The 10934-nt window shown below is 43.3% G+C and overlaps 1 protein-coding gene across 1 annotated transcript in view; it reads right to left on the reverse strand.

Moving 5' to 3' along the window:
* PIK3R4 (phosphoinositide-3-kinase regulatory subunit 4) overlaps positions 1–10699 on the reverse strand; it is a 69002-nt gene extending 58303 nt beyond the window's left edge. The window contains exons 1-2 of the mRNA XM_004704007.2: positions 10297–10699; positions 8545–9324 (exon numbers count right to left, since the gene is read on the reverse strand). Coding sequence (XP_004704064.1) covers positions 8545–9277 — 733 coding nt within the window. The 5' untranslated portion in view covers positions 9278–9324; positions 10297–10699. The remainder of the gene's footprint in view (positions 1–8544; positions 9325–10296) is intronic.
* Positions 10700–10934: the final 235 nt, after the last annotated feature.

Raw genomic sequence — 10934 nt, forward strand, 5'->3', positions numbered from 1 at the left:
CCCATAGAGAGTCAGAAACAAGGATACCTACTCTCTCACTGGTTGCCCAGGACAATTAAACAAGTTAAAAAAAAAGAAAAAAAGATAAGAGGTAAACTATCTCTACTAAGAGACAGCATTATCATGTATGTGAAAAATCTTAAGGAATTTACCAAAAAAGAGAGAGAAAAACACCAACTACTTACTTGACTAATAAATGAAGCTAGCAAAGGTAACTGCTAGCAAGATAATTGATTACATTTCTATTAATGAGCAATAAATAATTAAAATGAAATTAAGAAAATATTTTTGCTGATAATAAAATACTTCGGAATAAGTTTAACAATAGACGTGTAATAGTTATATATTGCAAACTACAAAAATAATGTTAACAGAAACTCAATAAATGTAATGACATCCCATGTTAACACTTTGGAAGGTTTACTATTAAGAGGGCATTCTTCCATGAATTTATCTACAAATCCAACACAATCCCCATCAAGTTTACAGTCAGCTTTTTTGCAGAAGCTGAAAGGCTGATCCTAAAATTTATATATGAATGCAAGAGTCTTTTTTTTTCCACTGCAATAACTGCTTTATTGTGGAGAGTCTCAGAATAGCTAAAACAATCTTTAGAGAAAGAAACAAAGCAGGAGGACTCACTTTAAGATTTCAGAACTTACCACAAAGCTTTAGTAATCAAGACAGCATGGGACTAACACAAGGACAGACAACCTGATCAATGGAATAAAACTAAAGTGCAGAAATAAATACGACTATTGTTCAACAAGAGTGCCAAGAATTAAGTCAATGGGGAATGAATAATCTTTTCAACACGGAACGCTGGGACTACTGGGTATCCACAAGAAAAAGGGGATGAATTTGGATTCCTATATCACACCACACACAAAATCACTCAAACAGATCGCTGCCTAAAGGTAAGAGCTAAAACAATGCAACTCTTAGAAGGAAATACAGGTGTGTAAATCTTCATGACCTTGAAGTAGGCAAGAATTTATGATATGACATCAAAAGCAACAAAAATAAATGAGACGGCACCAATATTCTAATGTGTGTGCTTCCAAGTGCACTACACCAAGAAAGTAAAACACCGACTCCCAGAAATAAATGCAAATCTCACATCTGAGAAGGATCTAGCACCTAGAATACATAAAGAATTCTTACAGCTCAATAATAAAAAGATCAAACCCGTTGCTCTCAAGTTGATTTCAACTCATAGCAACCCTACAGGGCCAAGTAGAACTGCTTCACAGGGATGATAAGGCTATAATTCTTTAGAGAACCACACTGCTGCATCTTTCTCCTGCAGTACAGCTGGTGGGTTTGAAGAACCCTGAACCTCTTAGTTGGCAAACAAGTCCTTAATGGCTATACCACCAGGGGCCCTTAATAAAAGGGCAACCCAGTTAAAAAAATAGACTATGCGAAGAAATAGACTAAAAAAAAAAGCTATGAATAGACATTTCTCCATAGAACACACACAAATCAACTCTGTCTACAGAAACCTGACAAGATGGTCAACACCATTCATCATCATGGAACTGTCCATCAAAACCACGAGACACGACTGTACGCCCACTAGAATTGCTTGGTTTCACACACGATGGACATGTCACCAGGAGAGCTCAGTCCCTGAAACAGGACATCACACGTGGTAAAGTAGGTGAGGAAAGAAGAGGAAGACTCAACAAGATGGACTCCCGGTGGCAATCGTGGGCTCAAACCTAACAAGTCTAACGACATCCCAAGACGAGGGCAGTGTTTCTTCTGCTGCACACAGGCTCATTATGAGTTGGAACCAACTTGACACAACTTAAACCAATCGCTACCCCAAAAAAGATCCAAATGCATATATGCAAGATGATGTGGAGAAAACAGAATCCTCATAAATTGCTGGTGGGCATGTAAAATGGTATAGCAACTTTAGAAAACAATTTGTTAAAGTCTCAAAATGCTAAACATGGTAACTATCCTTTTTCTCACTGCTAGTCAACAGCTGGCAACCCCACTGGACAAAAGAGAACGGACTCAGGTTTCCAATCCTCTCCTCCTTGCAGAAGCAGACTGCCACACCTGTCTGGTGTGGAGCAGCGAGTGGGTCCAGCCTTTCCTTTAGCAGCACGTAACCACCACACTACCAGTCCTCCTCTGTCTACTACATGCACTGCTGTGAGCCATTCCAACTCACCGTGACCCTGTAGGACAAAGTCCCCAGGTCTCCAGGAGCATAAATCTTCAAGATTGTAACTGCTAACCTCCCAGTTAGCAGTTCAGTGCTTAAACCAGTGCACCACTGTTACCCCACAATTCACTCCTAAGTATACATTTGAAACAACTGAACAGCTAGCTCCACAGTAAACAGTACAGCAACACTATTCCTGATATCCCCAAACCAGGAATTCCACTGTCCATCACATTGCAAAACAGGGGTCCTCAATCTTTTTAAACAGGGGGCCACTTCACTGTCCCTCAGACCCGCTGGAAGGCCAGACTGTAGTTTGAAACAAAAACTATAAACAAATTCCTATGCACACTGCACATATCTTATTTTGAAGTAAAAATACAAACAGGGCAAAAACACCCGGCGGGCCGGATAAATGTGCTGTAGTTTAAGGATGTCTGCGGCAAAATATAAATCAGAGAAGCCATATCCATATAAGAGAATATCATTCAGCCACAAAAATAGAGTACTGATGCCTACAACACAGTGAATTTTGAAAGAAGACATTCACATGATGCCCATATTGTGACTATGAAATGTCCAGAACAGGCAAAACTATAAAAAAGAACGTGGGTTAGTGGTTGCCAGAGGCTGGGGGAAGTTACTGAAAGGCAGTGGGGTTTTTTGACTCAGGAAAATATTCTGGAATATTTGTCTGAATATGCTAAAAACCACTAGATTACACAATTTTAATAAGTAAACTTTAAGGCAAGTAATTTTATCTCGAGAAAGTTGCTAAAGGAAACATATAGATCATGTTATCATTTGTATAAAAAAGAAAATTTTAACAACATCTAACAATATATTAAAGGTTTGGTGGCACAACAGTTAAGCGCTTGACTGCAAACTGAAAGATGAGTGGTGGGAACCCACCCAGCAGCGGTATGAATGGCAGGCCTAGCAACCTGCTTCAACAGAAATTATAGTCAATTAAGAAAGCCGTACCTAGGCACTCCGGCAGGAGTCAGACCCAACCCAGAGATATATGTGGCAGCCAACTAAAAGGAGGGGAAAAGAAAGAGAGGACATGGGTAGGGGGGAAATGGGGCACTAACCCACCCATGGGGAGGGTATTGTTTATGTCTCCACAGGAAAGGGAGAGAGGGACCAGACTTCAACCCCTACAGGAAACATTTCCTCAATAATTATGTTACATTTCCCATATCATCAAAAACATGGCTCATGCAGCAAGCCTAGAAGGGAGGAAAAATTACCAGAAAGGGTCCTGATGGTCAAATCCATTCTCAGCCCACTGCTCCCTCTACCCCAGAAGCTCTTAGGTGATCTGGCTTCCCTGGCACAGCGTCCCTGGGTCTATGAAATAATGGATATGAAAGCACTTTGCCAAGAAGAGTCCAAAATCAGCAGATTTTATAGGCGGATCCACAGGAAAGCTAGTCACTTCTCTACAAACCCCACCCCACCCCTCCTTTGGCTACAGTTACTACCGATTTCCTTAACCCTTGAAGCTCTAAGCAACAGTCCCGTTTAACTCACTGCCTGCTGCACATCTTCTCGATACACAGACAACTGCAGTTCAACATACCAAAAACAGACCTCACAACAGAAGGGCACACATTGATCACATGTTGGAAAATGGTTACAAGTGGCAAGTTTCCTGTTTGGGATATTTTGCATTTAAAAAAAACCAAAACAACGTATCGTACCATCATTTATTTATCTGCTTGCCTCCTGGGGCCATCTCTGTGACCCATCCAGTTTCCAAATCTAGGGGGAATGTGTCCTTGAATCTGAATCCGTCCTCAACCAATCACTAAGTCCTTATAATTCTGCCTAATGACAGTCTCTTACAGAGCCCTGGGGATGCGATGGTTGAGAATTTGGCTAGGAACCAAACTCACTGACTCTTAAGACAGTGACCCAGTCATCTGTTCCCATAAACCACAGATCAACCGGCAACAAACAACAATTAGCTTTTAAATCAGAGCTTCAAATCAATTAAAAACAGTTCAGTCATGACTACTGGACATTTCTTGGCCAATGGCTATTGATCCAAGTAGAAACATGCTCAAAATGACACGGAGCATTTGCAAAGATCCATTAATAATTAGAATATGGAATGTGCAAAGTATGAATCTAGGAAAAATGGAAATCATCAAAATGAAATTAAATGCATACAGATAAAGTATCCAGGAGCTAAAATGGGCTGGCCTTGGTCATTCTGAACCAGACACTCACATGGGTTACTATGGCAGGAATCACAAGTTCAAGAGGAATGGGGTCACATTCATGAACAAAAGGAACATCTCAAGAGCTATCATGAAGTACATTGCCATCTGGATAGGTATTGTCTTTGGCCTACAAAGACAACCAGTTAATATAAACATTATTCAAATTCATGTACAATCATAAGGCCAGTGATGAAAGAATTGAAGAATTCTACTAATTTCTTCAGTCTGAAATGAATCAAACATTTGATCAAGATGCATTGATAATTACTAGTGATTCGAATGTAAAAGTTAGAAAGAAGGAGGATCGGTAGCTGAAAATATGCTCCTGGTGATAAAAAAAAGCTGGATGTAGCACGATGGAATTTTGCGAAACCAATGACTTCTTCACTGCAAGTGCCTTTGTCAACCGCATACTCACTACCATTGAGTGGATTCAGACTCGTAGAGCCCCTGCAGAACTGAGTCCCCTGTGCGTTTCCTAGACAATAACTCTTCAAAGGGTAGAAAGGCCAGGTTTTCTCCCGAGGAGCTGGCTGGTGGTTCCAAACTGTTGACCTTGAGGTTCAACAATATAATCAGTGATGATAAAAGGGGGCATCATCAGACAGAATACCAAGGAATCAAATTCACTACATCTGAGGGAAAGAACTAGAGAACTTCAGTATCATCGCCCAATATAGGGCCAGGAGCCGACTCTGAAACAGATCATGAATTGCTCATTTTTAAGTTCAGGGTGAGGGTGAAGAAAAAAATCCATAAGAGCCAAAATACAACCTTGAGTATTTCCCAATTGACTTCAGAGACCATCTCACGAACACACTTTACAGACTGACTCCTAATGATCAAAGACCCGATGAACTGTGAGATGATATCAAGACTATCACACGCAAATGAAAAAAAGGTCAAAAAGATGGGAAACAAAGAAAAGACCAGAGCGGATATCAAAAAAGACATTGAAACTTGATCTTGAATAGAAAGCAGCAAAAGCAAATGGGAGAAAATGAAAAAGTAAAAGAAATTAACTAAATAGTCAAAGGGGATCGCAAAAACACACAGTAGGTCATTATAATGAAATGTGCAAAGACCTGGATTTGGAAAATCATAAGAGAAAATCACGCTCAGCAGATCTCAAGCTGAAAGTACTGAAGAAAACTCTTCAGCTACAAGAAGACGAAAGGTTATAAAAAAGAAGATGGAAGGTACACAGAGTCACTGGACCAGAAAGAATTAGTTGACAGTCAAGCATTTCAAGAGGAAGCAAAAGACGGTAGACCGTGCAGCACTGGCCCCAAGAATTGGCAGAATACTAACTGAAACGTTTCAACAAGTTGATGAAGCACTGGAAACACACATTGGTCTATCCCAAGAAATTGGGGAGACAAGTATCTCATGAACCAACTAACAGCTCCATGTGTGCTCACTCCAAAGCAGGGTGACACAACAGAAAGCGGAAATTATCACACAGTATCATTAATATCACACGCAAGTAAAATTCTACTGAGAATTCAACAACAGCTGCAGCACAACATCAACAGGGAGCTGCCAGAAATGCAAGCAGGATTCAGAAGAGGGTGTGGAATGAGGGATATCACTGCTAATGTCAGACAGATCTTGGGCTGAATGCAGGGGATACCAGAAAGATGTTTCCTTGTGTTTTATTGACTGTGCAAAGGCATTTAACAGTGTGGATTATAACACACTATGAAGCACAATAAAAAGAATGGGAGTCCAGAACACTGTTCCCATGTAGAACCTATACATAGACCAAGAGGCAGCTGTTCACACAGAACAGGGCACTGAATAATTTAAAAGCAGAACAGCGTACATCAGGGTTGTATAGGTTTACCACACTTATTCAGTCTGTCGGCTGACCAAGTACTCCAAGAAACTAAGTGAAGAAAGTGGAATCAAGATTGAAGGAAGGCTCATTAACAACCTTTGATAGGCAGATGACAGTCTTAATAGCTGAAAGCGAGGAGGACTTGAAGCATTGGCTGAAGAAGATCAAAAACTATAGACTTCAGTATGGATTAAACCCAATGGAAAGATACCCAAAATCCATAGAGACAACATCAGCCTGAAGTTGTCCAGGATTTCATCTTGCTTGGATTGACAATCAATCTTCATGGAAGCAGCAGTGTCAAGAATCATGTATTGCCATGGCAAATCTGCTGCCCAAGACCTCTTTAAAATGCTAAGGAGCAAAGCTGTCACTTTGCGGACTAAGGTGCACCAGACCCAAGTCTTGGTAGTTTTCAATCATCTCATGCATGTGCACGTGAAAAGTGGACAATGAATTACGGAAGACCACGAAAGAACTGACGCTTTTAAATCCTGGTATTGGTGAAGAATACTGAAAGCACCACAGACAACCGGAAGAACAAGCAAATCTATCAGAGGAAGCGCAACCACAATGACACTTAGACGCTAAGATGGCGAAAATTATCTCACGCACTTTGAAGATTTTACCAGAAGAGATGTCCTAGAGAAGGGCATAGTGCTGGACACAACAGAGATGGGGGAAAGAGGAAGACGCTCACTGAGATGAACTGACAGCGTGACTGCAATGATGGGCTCAAGCCTAACAACTGTGAGGGTGACACAGGCCTGGGCAGTGTTTAATGCCCTCATCTAAAGGGTGGCTCTGAGTCATAATCAACTCGATGGCACCTACAACAACATGCAGTAGTGCATCACTCATGCATGATAGCTGATTATACTATGAACATATCAATCAGCCACTGCCTTCGAACAAGGAGCCTTTGCTGTTCCAACTTAGATCAAAATCTGATGTGCAAAATATCGCTTTGCTCTGTAATGCACACATTGCCCTTGTTCCCATAGGCCATGACTGAACCATTTTGAGTCAGTGTGAAGCCCTGTTTTAAAGAGTACCAATCCTCTCAACTCTCCCAACTCTGCCACAACCTCAGTTAACACCTACCTGCTTTTCCAGTCCCCACTGGAGTTGACTGGCAATCCACTCAAGCATGGATCTAAAAATGTCCCTGCAAACAATCAAGGGCATTTTCTGATCTGGGCCTTGCTTACCTCATACTCTATGTTCCAGATAAACTATAAACAACTTGAACTTCCTTAAAAAATCAATGCATCACACTTGGGTCTTCAAACTTTTGTATAAGCAAGAGAGATTACTCCTAGGTAATTTCTTTTGAGAATGGGTCTTGTAGGGTATGTATTAAGCCAATAATCTAAGAATAAAGATAAGGACATTAAACACAAGCAAAGATGAGGAAAGAGATTTGCCATGCTGCAGAAGACTAAGCACTAAGGACAACGAGAAAATGCCCTCTCCTAGGGCTAGCATCCTGATTGCAGACTTCCGGCCTCCTATACTGTGAGGAAATAAATTTCTCTGTGTTAACACCATCCGCTTGTGTTATGTTTGTTATAACAGTGCCAGATAACAGAGCGAGCCTGGGAGCCCAGGAATTAAAGTGCTCGGGCTGCTAACTGAAAGCTTAAAGGTTTGAAACCACCAGGAGCAGCTCCACCAGAAAAAGATGTGGCAGTCTGTTTCTGTAAAGACAGACAGCCTCAGAAAGTCTATCGGACTGTTCTACCCTGCTCCGTAAGGTCAGAATGATGCAGAATCCACTTGCCAGCAATGCATTTATATAAATAACCAAACCAAACTCACTGCCATCAAGTCAATTCTGATTCATGGCGACCCTATGGGACGGGGCAGAACTTCCCCCGTGGGTTTCTGAGATTGCAACTTTACACACTACTCATAGCCACTACCTAGACAAATTTAACTATGTGTTTATACACCACCCAGTGCTTGGCACAGTCACAGCAAGTCAGGCTGTGCTGAAATCTCCTTTTCCAATATCTACATAACGTACATGTTCGGTGGAGAGGGGGACATATGTGCCCCAGCACCTATACCAAAGCCTGACACATGGACAATGGAAGTAGTCAGGTATTTCTCAATGTTTAAATGAATGACCTAAGCTTTGCATTTTTTAGATACTTAAACACGTCTCATGATGTGTCTGACAGTGTATGAAGTCATGCGAAGAAATTATTATTTTAACAATCAGATTCAAGAATCATTTTCAAAGTATGTATACATCTTTCCATAACAAATATGACCAGCTCAAATACCTGCTGAAAAAATGTCCATCGCCCTCTTCAACTCTCCCCGCGTTCGCTGATTGCTATTTAAGTCTACGAGTGGCGTTGAGGGGTCTCGCATGTATTCCAACTCAGTGGCAAACATCCCACCATCAACAAAACGTTCAGGGGCGATATAGCACGTTCTCCTCCGGGAAGTATCAAAGAAATAGTTGAAATCTGCTGGGTTGTCCTCTGGAAGGTAAGTGGGTTTGAAACTGGCAAAATCCGTTAGAAGAACCCAATTCCAACTGGTGACCATCACGTTCTCGGTCTTGATGTCCCCGTGACGGACACCCGATTTATGTGCTTGGTCCACGGCTGTGAGAACCTGGAAAGCAATCCAGCGCTTCTCAATGTTATTTAAGAAGGGGCGCGTGCTGATGCGATCATAGAGGTTGTCTCGAACATACTGCCGAAAGAGCATGGCTGCTTTCTCTGAGGCCTTCTCCGCTGCTTTCTGGAAAGGAAGGCAGTTCTGTGCAGAATTCAGCCTGATTTTCAGTTCCTCCAGCTCTTGTTTGTAGCTAGTCAAAGGCAACGTGGGATCCTGAATGGCAAAGACCTTGACCACCACCAGGCCTTCACGGTGCTTTGCTCGAGCAACTTTAAAAAAACGAGTGCTTCCCAGGCTCTTGTCATACTCAAAGTCGTGGATGTCTGAAAAGTAGCTTTCCACAGAAAGGATCTGGGAGGGAGCAATGCCGGCCAGCTGATTCCCCATGATGGCAAGCAAGCACTTTCGGCTGGGTTCAAGTCAGGATGCAGCACCTACCAAAAAAAAAAAAAAGCAGCAATGAAACGCCATCCACCAACCGGCTCTTCCCAAAAAACATACTATGTCTTTTTCACTGAAACCATTAGATGCAGCCTTCTAGGCAGCTTCACACACTTTTATCTGGAAAAACAAAACAAAACACTTGTTTTATGTTGTCCTTCCCAGGGGCAGAATTCCATCTAAATAAACCTCTTTAATGTCAAGTTGGAATGATCAGAATGTATATATTTTTTTTAACATTGAAATGTAAAATAGTAACCAGTTATTCTGTGTGTTCAGTGTGGTGCTTAGGGTTATGAGGATCACAACAGTACTATCATCAGCCCCAGGCCTGCTCCTGGAAGAGTTTGTAGTCTTCTTAGAGAGAAGATGCAGATGGACTAGAGACAGAGCAGACTCAGAATCGCCTAATACGAGTAGAAAATGGAACTTTTCCAAGGTTTGGGCTACTATTAAAAACAAAACAAAAACACATGACACAAAATCCTAGACAACAAAAACCCAACAATATGGGAGAGAAGGTGAGAAGGGAGGGGGGGAAATGAGCTGATACCAAGGGCTCAAGTAGAAAGAAAATGTTTTGAGAATGATGATGGCAACAAATATACAAATGTGCTTGACACAATGGATGTACATATGGATTGTGATAAGAGCTGTAAGAGCCCCCAATAAAATGATTTACAAAAAAACCCAAACAAACAGCAGTATCCCTTGGCCCCTTACAGCCTAACTCCCAGGGTGTCTGTCCGCCCACTGGTTCGCACCCAATGGGGGAACACCGCAAACCCCAGCTGGGTCAGTTAAAGCCCAAATACACATTTAGCAAACTCAGCCCAGGGCTCTGCTAGCTCAGGGGCTACAGGATGAAAGTCTCACTCACACACACACACACACACAACGGGGGGCACATACGAACTTTTACCCCAGGACCCTAGAAAGTATCGAAAACCGCTCCACGCACTCACTAGTTCACGCCGGGCTCATGACAGACCGCTCCGGCGCGCCGGGGTGGGGAAGTGGGTGGGGAGCCGGAGCGACGCCTCTCCGAAGGGTCCTCCCTCAGAAGCGGGGGCTGCGGGGAAGCCCGTCTGCTGGCCGCCCAGGGGCCAGCGGCCAGTGGGAAAGGTCGCGGATGCCTCGGGGGGCCGCAGCAGAGACCAAGCCACGCTGAAGAGACTCCACAGACGCGCGGGGAGTTGCCCCCCGAGCCCCGACTCCGGGCCTCGCCTGCCCCTCGCTCGGTGCCCAGCCTCGATCCCGCGACCCCTCGGAGCCAGCCTCGAGGACCTCACCACCCAGCGGAGAGGCGGAACCCCGGAGAGAGGGGAGATCGCCAGTCCCGAGGAAATTCCACTTCTTGAGCGGCGGCAACTGCGGTGGCAAACACCGAACTCCCGGGGAAAGCTGCTGGCTTTGACCTCACTTCCGGTAGCGTGGCGGAAGTGACGCAAGAGGCCAGTAGAGCCCCGGCAGCCCGCTCGTTGCTAGGAAACAAGAAAGCGCTTGTAGCCCAGTTCTGGGAGAACGGTGAGGAAGAAGTGAGACGCGCTGACAACGATCGATTCCTTTTTCTGCTTTTCTTCCTCTCCCTCCCTCAGGTTAG

Source organism: Echinops telfairi, unplaced genomic scaffold (assembly GCF_000313985.2).
Source record: "Echinops telfairi isolate 266 unplaced genomic scaffold, ASM31398v2 ScPeMD7_7420;HRSCAF=8458, whole genome shotgun sequence".
Lineage (NCBI taxonomy): Eukaryota > Metazoa > Chordata > Mammalia > Afrosoricida > Tenrecidae > Echinops > Echinops telfairi.